We start from the raw sequence: 17,717 nt of genomic DNA, 5'->3' as shown, positions 1-17,717 counted from the left end.
CCTACACAGACCAGGGTCCTGTTTCTATCTGTTGTCAGGAAATACTGTGCAACCTCAACTCTGATAACACTGAAAGTCCGAGGGCCCACCCCCACTGGTGGATGGCTCTCTCATGTTATGTTTGAACTGAAGTGGCCAGGGGGCACCCATATTCACGGAACTCCCTGGAGAGGCAGCTTTTTCTGCACCCAGACCTCAGATGCTTTGTAACAGATACAAGCTCTGTCCCTGTGAACAGTGCATTCCCTCTCCCTCCCTGCTCCCCCCTCCCAACCAGCGCCTAGGATGCAACCAGCCTGAGGGCAGGCCCACAGGCTCATCCGCTGGCCTGTGGTTCTGGTGTTGGAATAACTGGCCTTGGCATTAATCTTCCACTCTTCTATTTAGTCAAACTCGCTCATATGCAAAAAGCCTATAAAGGGATGTGTTGGTTAGCAATACGGGAGGCTCTTCTTCCTAGACCTAATGCAAAAACTATCAGCAATAAGCAAGTCCCTTAACATGTGCATTTTGCTAAGGGCTAAAATATCTTAGTAACCGATGACTTTTGTGTTGTCTTATTCCATCCCCAAGTTCTGGACAGGTTCAGTGTGGAAGAGAAATGTGTTTAGCTGCTCTCATCCCCTGGGAAGCTTTTCAAAACTCCCAAGGGCCCAGGAATCCATATTCTAATGGAGGTGATTCTAATTGCAGCTAGGGTTGAAATAATATGCTTACCAGGTGGTCAGATAAAGGGAAGGCCTTGGCCTTCGGGTCAAGGCAGAGCCATCCCTGAACATTTAACTGGTGTCTCACAAATAAGGAAGGTCTTTTTCATTGCATTTCTTTTTTCAATTGTCAGGCAATGAGCTAAACTTGGCTGTTCCTAGGAAGTGTGCTTCATAATGAACTAAGGATAAAACAGGAATAAAGCCCAAAGGGGAAAGGTGAAATCCTGTTTTAGCTACCAAAGATGCCTCTGGGTGACAGTAGCAGGTCAATTTCTTCCATCTACCCTGAAAGGACAGCTGCAGCCCCCGCCAGCCTCCCACCGCTAGACAAACTTTCTCAAATGCAGATCTGAGCTTGTAACCCACTGAGACCCTTCAGTGACCTGTTTTTAAGGCAAAGACCTAGCTCCCCAGCCAGGCACTCAGGGCTCCCTCTGCACTCTACCCCTGGCCATTCCTCAAACACTTAAAGACACTCCCTAACCTAGAAGGTTTCTGTCCCCTCCTTTGCCAGAGTAACTCTTCATGTCAAATGCCATCTCAAGAACCTTCCCGCCCAAGTCCCCAGCACTTTCACCAGACTGCCTCTTCTGGCTTCACCAAACCTTGGTGCCATGGGCTCAGTCCAGCCCCACAGGGTGCAGCAGGGCTGCTCATCCGGCCTCACTAGTTCCTCCTCTTCCTCCTCAGTAATAGCTGGCACAAGGCAGGATGAAGGCTTCATTTCTTTGCTTCCCCTTCAGGGAGCAGTGGCCATGTAAGTCCACGCTGGCCAGGAGGATGCAAGCCACAGAACTGTGTGAAACATCTCTGAATTGTCCCCAAAGCAAAGCGGGATGTTCTCTCCTACTGGTTGGAAGGCGAATGGCATGGCTGGGACTCCACCAGCCATCCGGGTACATGGGATGACCGTGGAAATGGAAAGGATACTCTGGAGAACTACAGATAGGAGCAGAGGTCTCTGACATTGTAATGGACCAATTCCGCCTCTGCCAGACTACCTCGGGCTATCTGAACTCGGGAGAAAAACTTTTTGTTTAAGCCACTGTTGTTTTCAGAATATTTGTGATAACCGAGTTTCTTCAAAACAAACCTCCTCCACCATCACTGACTCATGTGTGTGTCTCTTGTGTGAACTTGGGAATACTGAGGGATACACAGGGAGTTCAAAGGTATTCCTGACTGCATGTGATCCTTCCACCAAGGGCTGGTGAGAACACTTCTGCTGAAGTGCCCTGAGGCCTGACACCCCCCACACCCCCAGGCTCTCTTCCAGCAGCCATAGTAAGTGGCCTCCTGGCAGGGACACTTATCTTTTACATGGACCCAGTACAGGATCTACTACTTCCATAAACATTGAAACTTGTTTTCCTGAAGGAAGCAGGGAATATATAAAGTAAGAGTTCTGCACCTCAGGAAGATCCAATGAGCCAACATACACCAACTCTGTGCCTATCTTCCAGGCCAGTGCTAAGAATCCTGCTCTCCCCAGAGCTCAGTGTTTTATAGATGCTTACATTTTTCTGAGAAGGTGGTCCAGGGCTGTCGTCATTCTCAAATGAGAACTGTGACCTCACAAGAATTAAGAATCACTGCACTGGAAGAGCTGCTGCTTTTGTTTTTGTTTTTTTTTTTTAAATCATTTTTTAAGCTTAAAACTTACTTGCTTTCCATTTCCACTAAAGTATCTCCTTGACGTTTTTAAAAAATATGAGCATCTTTTGGAAAGTAGTAACAACTTGCTCAAGTCTTCCTATCTGGAAAGTAAAAAATCATATAACATTTAAAGATGCTTGTGAATATTTTTCCTATCAGTTACAAGCTCTTTTTAAAAAAATAGAATTGTTAACTGAAATATTCTAGAAATATTTACAATGCAAACAGAAGAAGGTATGCTCAGAGCCAGAGGCTTCTTATCATTTAGCTTTAAGTACAAACCTGGTTCCAGAAACGAATATATCCTAAAAATAGGCTGGTGCTGGGCCCCCCGTTATAGGCACCAGGTTGGCGCTGGCAAGTCTAGTTTCCGGCTGAGCGGCTGCAGACTGATTACATGTGCTGGTCCCTTAGCAACACTCATGCTACTACCAGGTCAATAACCGATGAACCTCTTTTGTCTTATTTAAAAAACAGATATAATATGCATTTAATTTCATTCAATAAATCAATTCCACTTACCATCTTTTAGAAAACTTCAGAGAGAGCAAACAAAAGACATTAAAAATTACATTAAAGATGCATGACATATTTGAGTGTAACAAGTGCATACATGGCAATTAGGAGTTGTCATTTAAATGCACCACAAGAAGAAAAATAAAATCACTGTAATTTATTGCTGTATCTATGCTTGTCCAGTATAGCTATATTAGAAGTAGCCACAAAGTGCCACCTTCTGGTTTAAAACTGTGCAGCATTTCCTTTATTTCTTTTTAAATGCCATTTGATGGTGGACGTATAAAGCAACAGCAGCAGTTACAAAATGTTGTCTGAGTAATTCGGAGAGCTCTAAACAAAGATCTGTGAATAGGCTGAATAAAAAGATGTTCAATTAATAGTGCACACCGTGTAACTTTAACAAACATCTTTAGTTGGAATTTTCGTGTAAACCTTTAGAGATTGACTCACAGAGACCAAAAAGTAAAATATCTTTTCCTTTCACAATTGCGTGAGGTGGTCTGCATTCTCAAAAACGATTTACAAAATACAAGAAATGTTGCGTGTGAGTACTAGGCATAAAGTATTTCATTTTCTTGCAGGAGGAGCAGCAGGGGGACAGGGAGCTCAGTGGAAGCCCTGCCACCACCCTTCCCAAAGATGTGTACCCCCACGAATGGCAGTGGAAACCTGGCAGCAAGCCACTCTTACAATTCTTTTTGGTTGTTTTTAAAATACAAGCACTTTCTGACATTTCCCTCCCAGCCTCTGAGCCCCACCCCGACTTGGCAGGATACAAGCCCACGTCCTCTTCCTTAGTTTTCCCCTTAGGATTATTTACAGGATGCCTACAGATACGGTACAAACTAGTATGAAATTAATGAGAGTTTGCATTTCCGGACACGCTCCCATGGTTAGACAAGCCCACAACGCCAATTCCGAAGACTGGTTCAAAGTTAAGGTGACTCGGAGGCACTTGCATCCGTAATTGCAGAAACAGGCTTCTCGCCGGCGGGGCTGGGCTCGCAGACTCTGTCCTCAACAGTGCTGGGGGCCTTGGGAGTGGGGGGCATCACATCCACAGTGGGTGCGGAGGCAGCGTCTGCCTTTGCAGTGGTCGTGACGGGGTCAGAGGGTGGGCTCCCGGTGGGTGCGAGGGAGGACAGCAGGTCCCCTGAGCCCGCTGCGGAAGACACCTCTGGAACCAAAGGGAATGACGGGAGGAACTCGGATGGCATAGGGAGAGGTGCAATGCCAGGTAAGTTTCGGGGAGGCAAGGAAGGAAGAGGTGGCAAACCTAGGACAAAAACGGCACAGATCATACATCCTCCCGGCACTGAAAGAGCAGTGATCATCACATGACTGTTTTTATTTGTATTTCATTAAGGAAACTGAAGCCGAGCAGAGACACCACAAATGGCAACCTCTGCTTATCCTCAGGTGGACACCAGGGCAGTTGGGGTTAAATATCCACCGAACGACCAGCTGGCCGGAAGGAAAGGTCCTTCGTGTGACTCAGCCGGTGGAGGGAAGAAATGATTCTCCCCGTTAGGACAGGCAATGCAGCCACACTAGTGTTGGACACAAGTCCCACTCAGTCAGGCAAGCCCCCAGCTGAGTCAGAGGGGCCCTCTGGACAGACACCGGAAGAGCAGACAGGTGCCAGCCCTCCTGGGAAGCCTGAGGAAGGGAGGGGCTTGTGGTGTAGCCCCCTCCGTTAGCCTCACCTCACTGTAAGCACTCAGTCTCTGTTCAGGCCCTGTGATTGACTGGTAACCATTTTACTTGGAAGGTTCAATGTGAGGTTTTCAAAATGCAGAATGAAGAAAAAGAGCGTTACTTTTTTAAGAAACAAAGGAAGGCAGAATGTACAATATGTTCAGAGCAACCACGAAGCTGGTGAAAACCTCAATGTTCTTAGAGTTTGTCTGTTAAGTTGAGGAAAGGGCGGATGAAGCCAAGAATACAGGGCACAACAGAAAAAACAAAGGGCGTGATGAGATAGGAAAACATTAGGGTTTAGGGTTTATCAGTCTTCCTTTTTTTTTTTTTTTACCCCCAAACCACTGCGCTGAAAGTAAATGGGTCCATGAGGACAGGTGATGAATACATACAGATGCANCAACAGAAAAAACAAAGGGCGTGATGAGATAGGAAAACATTAGGGTTTAGGGTTTATCAGTCTTCCTTTTTTTTTTTACCCCCAAACCACTGGGCTGAAAGTAAATGGGTCCATGAGGACAGCTGATGAATACATACAGATGCAGGGGGCACAACAAGGACAGCTATGACCTAGACAGAACACGACAGTGAACGCTCCCTGACGTCACTGATGGGTCTAACTACTGAAATGGGCAATTAGTAATCGGCCTTGACATGTGGCCCTCTCAAAGTTGAAGGTGATCTGGGTAACCATTACCTAGAAGAGCAGACTTGTTGGACACTCTGCTGCTTCATTTCCATCAGCACATAAAATCTGAGCATAAATACTTGAAATATCTGCTAACTTAACTATTTGTAGCTCAAAATCTCACAGTTTTTATTACAAAAACATCTGTTAATAATAGAGAATACTTATCAAATAACAAACCCAGCCAGCTGAGTACGGGTGACAGTTTTACAGCCCAGGTTTCTGGGTTTGGCTACTCAAAACAAGCACCACTGATGGCAGCCATTCAGACGCAAGCAGTGCATTCACCTGCGCTGGGTGAATGTACGACTTCCATCCAATTCACTCACAGCAGAGCCACACTGCTGTTCTTTATTTCTATAACTGGCCCTTCTGGTACCTGGGCTGTCAGGTGCAAGGAGAGGCAAATGGAAGAGAGGCGGCCAGCACAAGAGAATCACAATAATATTCTTCCACTTTTTTAAGGTTTTTAAGTAAAAAAAATTAATATTTATTTGAAGCAGCTGAAATTTGTTAAACTGATCTGCCCTTTCCAGAAAAAACTGCAGTAGAGGATTTGCTTTCCTGGATAAACGCTTTTTATTCAAACAGAGTCCTATGAAGGCAAGATGGGCAACATACCCGCGTTCACGAGTTCGGGTAAGCTGACGCCTGGCAGGACGTGCGGTGTCGGGAGGTTGAGGTTGGGGAGGGCGGGCAGGTTAGGTAGTCCTGCTGGTAAAGGCATCAGACCTAAAGAGAAGGCAGAGAACAAAAGGTAAAACCACTTCCTCTGGGGAAAACAGTCACTCCTTGTATTCTGAAAAAAATACCACCCACTTCGAAGTGAGAACACCAGAAGTCCACTTAGCTTGGGGCAGTTCTGTATAACATTAACAAAAACAACAAACTCACTTATGTGAAATGTCTTTCTGTACCTAAGTAGCTAGACGGCTAAGTAGGTAAGGATTAAAAGACACTCGAGTACTTCCAAACCCAAGAGCAAGAACGATGATGGCCTGAGTGTCATGGGAAAGGGGCTAATTTATCTCAGCAAGTACAGTAGTAAACGGGATTAAATTCCTCTTTGAGTGGCTGAGGTTTACAATCCTTCTGGCTTTTTTTCTGAAATAATTTCAGACTTACAGTTGCAAAAGTAGTTTCTATAAAGAAACTCCATATATACCTTTCACTCAAATTCCCCACATGTCAGCATTTTACCACACTTCCTTATCATTCTCTCTGTGTGTACGCACTTGGTTAATCGCTTAATATGTCTGTGTAATGACATCTTTAGTCCTACAATTAAAGGTTCTCATGACACAAGTATATTTGACCCCTGAAATAATACTGTTATTGTTAATAATATTGTTATCCCTGAAATAAGATTGCTATCTGATGGGTAAAGACATTTGGTCTTCACTGGGAACAGTAAAAGAAATAAACAAAAATCTAACTTAATATTAGAGCCTCTGAAGAACCAATATGGAATGCTTTCTTTCAGGACAGAAATTTTACATATTCCTTCTTCCGGCCTCATGCTGCACTGGAGGCATAGCTGGCTGAGAACAAGGAGCCCGGAGCCCAGAAGTTAATAGCTGGTGACTGACAGCTCACTGCTACTTGCTCTCATTTATCACAAAGGAACAGCAAAGATAAAGTGAGATTAAAAGACATAAAAAAGTCACTACAGAGGTGTAAGATTTTTCCCACTGTTTTTTTAAGATGCCCAATACTGGTAATGTTATTGTAACTACATACATCTCTAGTGTCCTGCTGCTTACCTGGTAATGTAGTAGCTGGGTTCATTGGTGGCACAGAAGTGAGGGACTGGTTTACTTGTGGTGGCAATAATGGTACTGTTGGTACACCTAAAACAGAAACAAGGCCTTTAAAAAATTCTAACAAATTCAGCTGACAAAGAATGAAGACACTTTATCAGGACAGTCCTCAGACCCCTTCCCTCACCACCATGGTAAGGTCTTCATTCTGTGGGACTTCACTCAGGCCTGGCTTCTGGCTGCTTCACTGTCTATCTTAGCTGATCTACATACTCTGCCTGTGGCCTTTAATGAAGATTGTTAGCAGAGTCTGGGCTAAAAGGGTGGGAGGCTCTGTCAACCCACTCCAGCTTAGGTTTTCTACCTGGACAAGAGTTTTACACCTCACCTAAGCAGGGCTAGATTAGAAAACTGTTTTACAAATTCAGAAATGGGACTCAAGGATCCTAGTCAATCTCTATGGGGCTCCTGAACTAGAATGCCCCATAAACCTAGGGCTGCTGGAGGGGACCATGTGCCCTGTGAAACCATGAATGCTGGTCTGTGAAAGGGGAGAAAGATGCAGACGGCCTGAAAGAGATGAGAGCATGTGGGCCTCCAGAGGTGGAGAGGATACCTGGCTTCCCAAATTTCCATTTCCTTTTGATCTACAGGTTCTGTGACACTCATATGAAGTCTTTCTACTGATGTTATTAGCTTGAGGAGGTTATGTTCTTCAGATGGAAGTAACTCTTAAGATTCTACATAATAAAGGTTATCTATTAATGTCTGCCACCTACTCAAACTAGAGGTTTTGCTGCTGTCTGAACAATAGTGCACATGGAGTCCAGATTTTCCTACAGAAATCTGCTTAAATATGGTGGCAGGAACAAATTGTGCCTAAAAGTATGAAGCAACCCTTTTCATATAGTTCATGTATTTACTTTTACGAAGAAACTGGAGGCACGTAAAAGTAGAAGAGAGTTGTTTGCTTTCATCAGACTCTCTAGAAAGTTGGTTGCCTACTATGTTTACTCATTCCAGCTTTTGGAGGGCACCAACAGTATATATGTTAGCCACTGTTCTAGGCAGTGAGGCACTCTAAAGCATGAAGAAATTAGAAATCACTAGCTTTAGGATATATTCTAATAAGGGACAGGAAAAAGGACACAGATATTGAACAAGTAAAATGGCCAACATGTAAAATGGTGGGAGTTCTCTGAAGAAAAACCAAGCAGGGGAAGAGACAAGAAATATGAAGTGTGAGGGAGTGTAGCAAAAAGGTCACACTGATTAATGCTAATTTCATAATCCAAAAATTTTCAAAGGAGTTTTCTTAAGACTTTAATGTTTCTACAGTTGCTGCTTAGGCTACTTTGCAGCAAATTACTTAAAAGCAAAGATGGGTAAGTAAATGCCTAACAAAAAGTGGGTCCTCACATGTCATGTTGCGAGAATATTCAATTTTTAAATTGATTTACTCAGAGTGAAAATGTTGATTTCAGTCTCTTCTGAGCAATTGCTTTATTTACATTTCTATCCTTTAATATTCAAGAAGCCATTTCTCTACAGTGTAATAAGCCCTGGGATTTCAGTGCATATGCTTTTAAGACAACACAAGTGTAACCATAATGTAGCGAGGGAAGAACTGGTCTGCTCCCATGGCAGTTACACCAAGCCACCTCTACTAAGTCTATTCTGGGATAAACTACAGGACCATCTGATGGAGTGTAAGGAAAAAACCCACAGTATAAAAAAAGTCACAGAAGCCATGCAGAGTGCATGAAATGTCTACATGAGGCAAATTCATAGAAACTACGTAGATTAGGAACTGTCTAGGCCTGAAGGGCTGGGGGAAAACAGTGAATGACGGATACTGGGTATAGGGTTTCTCTGGGTGTAATGAAATGTTCTAAAATTGATTGACATGATAGTTGCACAACTGCACAAATACACTGGAAAAAGTCTCACTGAATTGTATACTTTAAATGGGTGAATTGTATGGTATGTAAATTATATCTCAAAAAAGCTGCTGGAATAAAAACTAAAACAAAAACTAACTACATTAGGTAGAACAAGAAATAAGGAAAAGGAGGAAGACATGCACATGTTCCCTAAGAAGACTGAACCCCTAGGGAGAGAATGCTATCCTGCTCACTTTGGGATCTCCGGTGTTTACTATCCAGGGGTACTGCAAACATCTGTTGAGGAAACAGAGCAGTAAACAGAATTTAAAGGTACAGTCCTGATTCTACAACTTGTCTAATCTAAGAGAAGCCCAGGCTCTAAAATACACTGAGAAGAGGTTTAAATGTAGGGCATATTTATAGTTTTCAAAGTACACTGGCATTAATTTTTAAAATCTACAGCTTGAAGCAGAAAAGCATTATCATGTAAAACAAAGTAGGTTGAAAAGAGAATAGATTTTTCTACTCACCTGTACTGAGAACATTACTGACAGCTGGTGGAGTTGAGCTAATAGAAAGTCCAGACAAACCCTGTTCAATTTCTGTAGTTCCTGGTGGTGACAAAGATGGGGGATTAACTGAGGACAGCTGGACCTGCCAAAAGAAAAGAAAAGAAAAAAAAAGAAAAGAAAAGAAAAGGGAAAGGGAAAGGGGAAAGGAAAGGGAAAGGGAAAAGGAAAGGGGAAAGGGAAAGGAAAGGAAAGGAAAAGCAAAGAAAGAAAATTACTCATTTATTTCAAAGAAAATATACATACTGCTCTCACTGGTCCTAAAGATACTTTTTTTTTTTAAGTTTTTATAAATTCCAGTTACTGATACAGGGTAATATTAACTTCAGGTGTACAATACAGTGATTCAGCACTTCCAGATGACACGTGGTGCTCATCACAAGTGCACGCCTTAATCCCCATCACCTACTTAACCCACCCCCGGCCCTCCCCTCTGGTTACTGTCAGTTCTCTACAGTTCAGAGTCTTGGTTTGCCTCTTTTTCTTTTTTGCTTGTTTGTTGTGTTTCTTAACAGATACCTTTTTTGATCATACTGTCAGTTTTCACCTGGCACTTCTGCCTTCAGAAACTCCTTCCTATTTTTGTTATATGTGGAGGACCACGTGCTATAAACATCTCCCCGTCCTGTCACTTCCAGTCTCTTGACACATGGCATTTCCCCCATTACACACACTGTTCTAGCTACTTCCACACCAGGAGAAGATTCTACTCTTGCCTCCTTCATAGCTGTCCAAAAATCATTTTATTCCACCTCGAAAACACTGTTTTTCTCTTCTCTGAGTTGTCAGTTTTTAACTTTCATTGTTCATGGGAGAGGTCAGCTTGAAGTTTTAATGCTGTGATGAGTTCTTAAAAGTTTCTCGAGATGTCTAACTCTCATGAGCCCACCTTATCTTTTCTCATCAATGAAAGAATGTGGCAGCCAGACCTCCACCTTCTTGGGTGGGGGAGGGAGAAGTCTATATGGAGTCTATGGATGGGTGGATGAGTGCTTTCATCTCTGGATACTACAACTTCTGCCAGCTCCAGTGCCCTCTGGCCCTTTTCCCTAGCTGCCATTTCACCCTCTGGTCTTCTCAGACTGCCCACAGAGGAGAATCTGGGGCAGAAATCACAGATGAGGAGCAGCAGATACAGTGGCAGGAATCTAAACACATAACTACATGGGCTCTGACTGTCAGCCAATGGCAGGGGTGAAGAGTGAGGAAAGGTTACACTTCTCTGTAGCATTTTTTCCACTTTCTCTAGAATTGATGACAGTGGTGGCAACCCTTTCTTTATAGCTGTAGCATTTTCCTTCTGGATGTTTGGTTTTTATTTAGTCATGCAGACAAAAGTTAACTGTCCTTTGAGGCTTTCAGAGAAAACATTTTAAAAGCCTCTAAGGGGGCACCTGGGTAGCTAAGTTGGTTAAGCGNGTTAAAAAAAAAAAAAAAAGTTCAAGCCTCTAAGCCTGGGGTGCCTCGGTGTCTCAGCTGGTTAAAAGTCCAACTCTTGTGGCTCAGGTCATGACTGGGCTCTGTGCTGACAGTGTGGAGCCTGCTTGGTAGTCTCTCTCCCTCTCTCTCTGCCCCCTCCCCACTCTTGCACTCACTTTCTCTCTCAAAATAAATAAATAAGCATTAAAAAATAAATAAAAAATAAAAGCCTATAAGCCTGTACAAATACCTTATCCACAAAAAGCCTCACTCTGATCTTGTAAGCGTCTCCACACAGCATCTTGCTTTGCTTTCCAGTTCAGTTTCTTGAAAGAGTAAGCACCAGCTCTCGTCATCACCTTACCACCATTTGCCCTGCATCCCCTGTGACTTGATCTCTGCACCCCGCCAGTCTCTGAAAGTGCTCCAGCCCGGGACAGGTGCTTGTCGCTCCTTCTCTAACCTGACTCCTCTGCAGCACCTCACATAGCTGACATGCCTATTTTTCTTGATGCTTTGTCCTCCCCTTCCTCTGCTGGATCCCTGTTCTTTCCTGGATCCCCTTTCTGCCCATCCATTTAAATATTAGGAATGTTCAAGATTCCAACCTCAGTCCTCTGACCCACCAGGCCCAATCCCTCAACAATTTTTATCACTGCTCATTGGGTTAAATTTGCTGATGATTCCCAAATCTGTATCTCTAGCCTTTCCTCATTCCTGAAATCCAGATCCATAGGCTATCCATCTGGACACCCTATAGGAATTTGAAATTCAACATGGTCGACACTGAACTCATCACCTACCCTATCTTCATTACTGCTACTACCATACACACTGACACTTGACTCGTTTTAATGGAAACTTTATGACGTCATCAGGTAGTAAAGTTTTCTTACCTCCGTAAATCCGTCTTTAAGAGGAGTAATAGGTGTACCGGTCATCTGACCCGGAAGAGAAATTTTCTTCCCTTCTTCAAATGGGCGTGTTGGTATTCGATGCAAATAACCATATCCAATGCCACATCCTAGGCTGTGAAAATATTTTTATTCTTAAAGTTACTGTTATCAATCCCAGCTTGCATTTCTCTGAGGTTTTGAAATCAAAAACCAAATTCTCATTCTTTTAAATAATATCATCCTATCAGAGGTCTCTGCTGACCACCCTTTAAAAAACAGCACCCCTGTCCACCACAGACACTACCCTTACAGCTCCTTTATTCTTATTCAAGCATTTATCATCATCTAACACACTGCACATTTATTTATCTGCTGTCTTCCCCAATAAAATGTTAAGGTCCTTAAGGGCAAAGACATTGTTTTGTTTACTGCCATAACAGTTCCTGACACATGGCAGACACTTAATAATCATTTGCTGAATGAATGACATATGGTCTTTCCACCAAAGAGCTCTGAGCACTTCTATACGATGATGTCATTTACACAGGCCCTAGTTCTATTCCAGAGCCTGACACAAATCAATCCAAATTAATCCAGAATCCTCCTAATTCATCCTCTCAGGGCCACCGGAGGCATCTTTCTAATAAGACATGATCACACTGCTTCTTTTCAGTCTGCTAGACTCCCAATATTCCTTTTCTCTTCTTCCCTTTGGAGAATTTCTTCTCCACACTGTGTGCAGTGCTGGTGGGACTGTCAATCAGGGGACCTTGTCCAAACCAAGGAGTAGCTCATAACTGAAGCCAGGCCAATCTACCTCTCTTTGCCCATGGCTGCAAATCTCCAGAGTGACAGAAAACAAAAACAGCTTCATCTCTTCAGCAGAATCCTAACAAAAACTGCCAATTAATCCTTCTTCTCTAAATCCCTAGTGGTGTTGAATTCTGTCCTTCCCACATCTGATTCTTTAGCTGTTTGATTGTATGAGCAGCTCTGCAGCAATAAATCCATGTCTACTAAAGACGACAGTTAGTTTCTACTGTTTGGAACCAACAACCCTCCACCCGCCCCTCCACCCCCCAGTACATTATTTCACAGTCCCACTGCCCAGGGTATATCCAAATTCTGTAGGACTTAAGGCCCTTCATAATCAGATTCCAACTTAGGTTTCCATCATGCTTACTTTTATTTCCCAAACTACTTGATACTTTCTGAGCAGGCCATACACAGATATCTCTGTGCCTCTCCCCTGCCAACACATCTACTATTTCTGTGGATTTGACCTCCCCACCAAAAGCTGGGAGAGCAAGCAGTGGCCAAATTCAGCTCTTCCTAAGCCAAATCTGACTTTACATTGATGCTTCATATTACAAAATTATTTGTTCCTTTGCTTACTTTTCGTCCCTTCTTCCATCAAATCTGTAATTCTCACTAAACTAGATCTCAGATTTAGAGGAAGAAAGTAAGATTAAGCAATTTAAACTGACTAATCACAGCCTATCAGACACAGGTGCATTTTAAAGCAAGGTGCTTATGAATCAAAATAAGTGGTTGTAGAAAAGCACTGAGGCAACAGTGAGCCTCTCTGCAAACTCACAGAGAGCCCAAGACTGAAACTAAGAGAAATATGCTGTAACAAATAAAACTTGGTCAGTCTCTGAGGAAGGAATGAAACCCAGAGGTACACATCTGCCAGATGATGGCAGATTCTAAAAATGGTCTATACGCACCTGTCTAAAGCAATAGCTAATCGTGTCTAAACCATGTCACAAAGAAAAATGTCTTCCACAGAAAAGGAATAATTGCCTGAGTCTAGAAAAGAAGGCTCCAAGAATGAGAATGTAGCAGTATTTAGTCCACATAATAAAACATTAAAGAATTAGTGATGTTCTTTGCTGTTGGACTTGACCATGATTCTATGCTTACCAAGTACTCTCGTGACGCTAATCTAACTGGAGTATTCTTCTAACTGGAGAAGAGGTATTGTTCTATTATAAACTAAAAGCAAGTCTAATAAATACATCAGCTTCTCTACAAATTTAGTTTATATGAGGCAGTCATATGACTCAGTCTGAAATGAGTCAATTTTGAATGCCCTGAGAAGATCATATTTCTGTGTGTTTACTAACCTGGACAACAGATAATAACTTGATCAAGAATTGTCCCAGACGGGCCAGATTCTTAAGATGATACCTCTATGTATTTTCTCAAATTGCAACAAGCTAGCATTCTGTTTGCAACATCCAGTCGGCTCCAGAAGCTCAGATAGTGTGGGGAAACATTATGAACAAACAGGGGCTTTCTCTGGCTGCATCAACTAAGTCATCCTCTTACCAACAAATACTGGAACTTTATAAAATATGTGGAAAAGTTTCCAAACCCTAGGCTTTCCTAGAATTATGGCTTATGCCCAAGAATTCCTCAATTAAACAAGGATTTCAAAATAATGAAAAACTTGTACAATTTAAACAACAGTTCAAAGACCTACAAAAGCAAAGTTAAGTCCACATGTTTTGCTTTGGCTTTGTGAAATCAGGGAATTGACTTGATGGAACACTTCCGGAGAACTGATTTTCTACAGTTTGCTTCTGTGTGGCTTGATCCTGTTTATAAACTGCTTTTTATTGTTGCTCCAATTTTGCCTAACTTTTGGCTAGCCTGTCCACTTCTGAAAGCCACAGTTCCCACAAAGTGCTAAGAAATTTCCCCAGCAGCTAGAGAAAGTTACAATTGTATTGTCCCATTGCTGGGAGGGGAACTGGGAAAATGAAACTGAAAACTACTTTATTAAAATAACAAAAAGAAACCAGGCTCATCACTCCTAGATCAGTAAGGAAAAGGACTGTAGTAGATATATCACACTACCTAAATATGTGCTTTAAAAAAATGGATTACTGGATTCAATATTCTAGGTCAGCTCTTTCCTGAAGAAAAGTATTATAATAAACAAATAACTTGTTTCAAAATAAAGGCAATCATGTTTACTGATAAGTTTATGCAATCATAACTTAGTCTAAAAAATGATCTTACCTGCCTTCTCCACCCCATGCAGAATTTGGTGTAATAATCACTTCTCGACAGTTATCAGTATCTGTATTATACACATAAAGTTTCAATGGTTTTGCTTCATGTGTTTCAATAAGACTGAACAGATCTTCAGACTGCAAAAGCATCAAGGAGAGAAATATTTTTGTTACTGACCTTTAGAACAATGGGTCTCAAACCTGGCTAATATCAGAATCACCTGGAAAACTGTTTTTTAAAGAACAGATTGTGGGCCCTGCTGTTAGACATAAAATTCATTCCTTAAAATCAATATTCCAAACAAGGTTTCAAATATTTTACCTAGCTCCTATGTGCAATGTTTTATGTTCAATTCTCTAAAGTCTAGTCAGCAAGTTTAGTATAAAACTCTTCTACACCCGAATTCTACATATTCTGTTTTTACTCTTCATTATTGAAGAACTGGTTATCTGGGCACCTTATTTTTTCTCTCCTTTTTGATTTAGCAATATATACTTCTACTAGCTAACTGACAAGGAAAAGGATCTAATACAGCTGAGCCACCTTTTTCCTTTAAAAAGGGGAAGAGAAAATGAAATCAATAACCTAAATGGACATTTGATTTAGTCTTGAAGTATTTAAGAGATTACTGTATATCTCATATAAAAATCTGTGCAACTGCCACACATATGTATTATTCCTCACAGCTATCTCTAATAAGATAGCTCTCAGATGTTCTGTTTGCAAAAGTTATCTTGATCAGCAAAGAACTAACTAAATAACATTCATTATTAATAAACACACTAATTACCTCATTCATGACTGTATCTGCTCCAATGATATAATCACTGTGAGGTCTAAGACCTGCCAGTGCCGCAGGAGAATTTGATTCTACTTCCTAGAATAACACAAAAACACACCCCAAATTAACGTACATAAAATAATCTTCCAAATTTTACAGTTCACAGTCCTTAATTATAATGATTTTAAAACCCCTGTACTTCTGGGGCGCCTGGGTGGCTCAGTTAAGCGTACAACTTTTGCTCGGGTCACAATCTCGTGGTCTGTGGGTTTGAGCCCTGAGCTGACAGCTCAGAGCCTGGAGCCTGCTTCAGATTCTGTCTCCCTCTTCTCTGCCCCTCCCCCTCTAGCACTCAGTCTCTCAAAAATGAACATTAAAAAAGAATTTTTTAAACCTCTGTACTTCTATCTTGTTAGACATGTCAGACACAACAGAATATATATATTTAAATCTCAAGCATAAAAATCACATAATATTTAGTAAATATTTAAAATATTTATCATNTGCTTTAACAATTCTTCTAATGGATAAATCAATAGGAAAACAGTTCTTAGGGATCTACATTTGCTGCTCTTCCTAAGCTGGTTGTTTTTTTTTTTTCTTTAATTAACTTATTTTGAGAGAGATTCTGTGCGCGAGTAGCGGATGGGCAGAGAGAGAGAGTCCCAAGCTGGATCTGCACCATCAGCACAGAGCCTAATGTGGGCTCAATCTCACAAACCATGAGAGCAGGACCTGAGCCAAAATCAAGAGTCAGATGCTCAAGAGACTGAGCCACCCAGACACCCCTCTTCCTAAGTTTTAAAAAATTATTAATCCATATTTTTAAGACTATGAATTCCATTTTTTCAGAAACTAAAAATAGCCTAATAATAATAACACCTCTACAATCCAACCACGCTGAAGACAGCACCTTTCTACATCATTTCTTAAACTGCAAATAACAGCTCGTACTTTATACCTACCAATACATGCCAAACGTTTTCATTTGCCCCATCAAAGCTGCAGAAACGAATGCTCACTCCCAACAAGCCCTGGCCACCCCACATGTTACTTGGTGTGACAGAGGTCTCTCGAAGTTCCAGTGTTTTACTACTGTAGATAAGCATTTTGACAGGCTTTTCAACATTTGCTTTCAGTAGATCCTTAAGAGTATCATTGTCTTTATTCTGTGAACACATAAAAATATTCTTTCTAAATAAATAATGTTAACTATCTTAGTTTAAGCATACTATGGCTCTACTGAAGTAACATTAATAATCAATATCCAACAGGCAAACGTTCACTAACATTCCCATGCTCCTTGAAGAATGTGAAAAAACAACTCCTATGTTATCAACAACTTCTGACTTTTTCTAATAGCAGACTACTGATTATGGATTTTGCAACCCAACATTATTTGAGGTGATCTAGGGCTTTAGTGATCAAAAACCAAAATACTCCGGGGCGCCAGGGTGGCTCAGTTGGTTAACCATCCAACTTCGGCTCAGATCATGATTTCGTGATTCGTGAGTTCGAGCCCTGCATCCAGCTCTGTGCTGAAAGCTCAGAGCCTGGAGCCTGCTTTGGATTCTTTGGATTCGCTCTCTCTCAAAAATAAATGATAAATGTTAAAAAAAAATTTTAAATAAAACAATTTAACAACCCCAAAAACTTCGTATACTCATAAGAAGTCATATTACTAACAGAATAGGTATGGCTTTGATTTTAAAATCTAGAACATTTACTGAGGTTGTAGTTTAATTTTGGACAGCACTCCTGAACATATGCTTTCCTTATTTATCAGGAACTGGCAGGAGAGAAAAATGGAAGCAGTATGTTAAATATTTCATCACATAAGTGAATAAAGACCATTATGTAAGGGATGCTGATAACGAACAAAAACTTAAAACTGCTATGAAAAAATAAACCAACAAAGTAGCCATGGTCATAAGGATTTCTGTTGCTGAAATTATCTAATTTTTTTGTCTTAAGACTCTACTACAGGTAAACTGAAAGCAACTTATAAAAGGTGGTTTTAATTCTGCACATTTGGAACATAATTCTCTATCTGGGTCTAATAATATTATTTATATATCAAGGAATTTAGCTCCAAGAAAATGCAGTTA

The 17,717-nt window shown here is 41.4% G+C and overlaps 1 protein-coding gene across 1 annotated transcript in view; it reads right to left on the bottom strand.

The window, feature by feature from the left end:
• Positions 1-3,024: 3,024 nt before the first annotated feature.
• GORASP2 (golgi reassembly stacking protein 2) overlaps positions 3,025-17,717 on the bottom strand; it is a 32,658-nt gene continuing 17,965 nt past the window's right edge. Inside the window, exons 3-10 of the mRNA XM_077751167.1 lie at positions 16,575-16,778; positions 15,619-15,705; positions 14,835-14,965; positions 11,805-11,937; positions 9,451-9,574; positions 7,038-7,124; positions 5,896-6,006; positions 3,025-4,161 (exon numbers count right to left, since the gene is read on the bottom strand). Of these exons, the coding sequence (XP_077607293.1) occupies positions 3,821-4,161; positions 5,896-6,006; positions 7,038-7,124; positions 9,451-9,574; positions 11,805-11,937; positions 14,835-14,965; positions 15,619-15,705; positions 16,575-16,778 (1,218 nt within the window). The 3' untranslated portion in view covers positions 3,025-3,820. The remainder of the gene's footprint in view (positions 4,162-5,895; positions 6,007-7,037; positions 7,125-9,450; positions 9,575-11,804; positions 11,938-14,834; positions 14,966-15,618; positions 15,706-16,574; positions 16,779-17,717) is intronic.

Source organism: Crocuta crocuta, unplaced genomic scaffold (genome assembly GCF_008692635.1).
Source record: "Crocuta crocuta isolate KB4526 unplaced genomic scaffold, BGI_CrCroc_1.0 scaffold219, whole genome shotgun sequence".
NCBI classification, from domain to species: Eukaryota; Metazoa; Chordata; class Mammalia; order Carnivora; family Hyaenidae; genus Crocuta; species Crocuta crocuta.
This window is presented reverse-complemented; position numbering and strand designations above follow the sequence as displayed.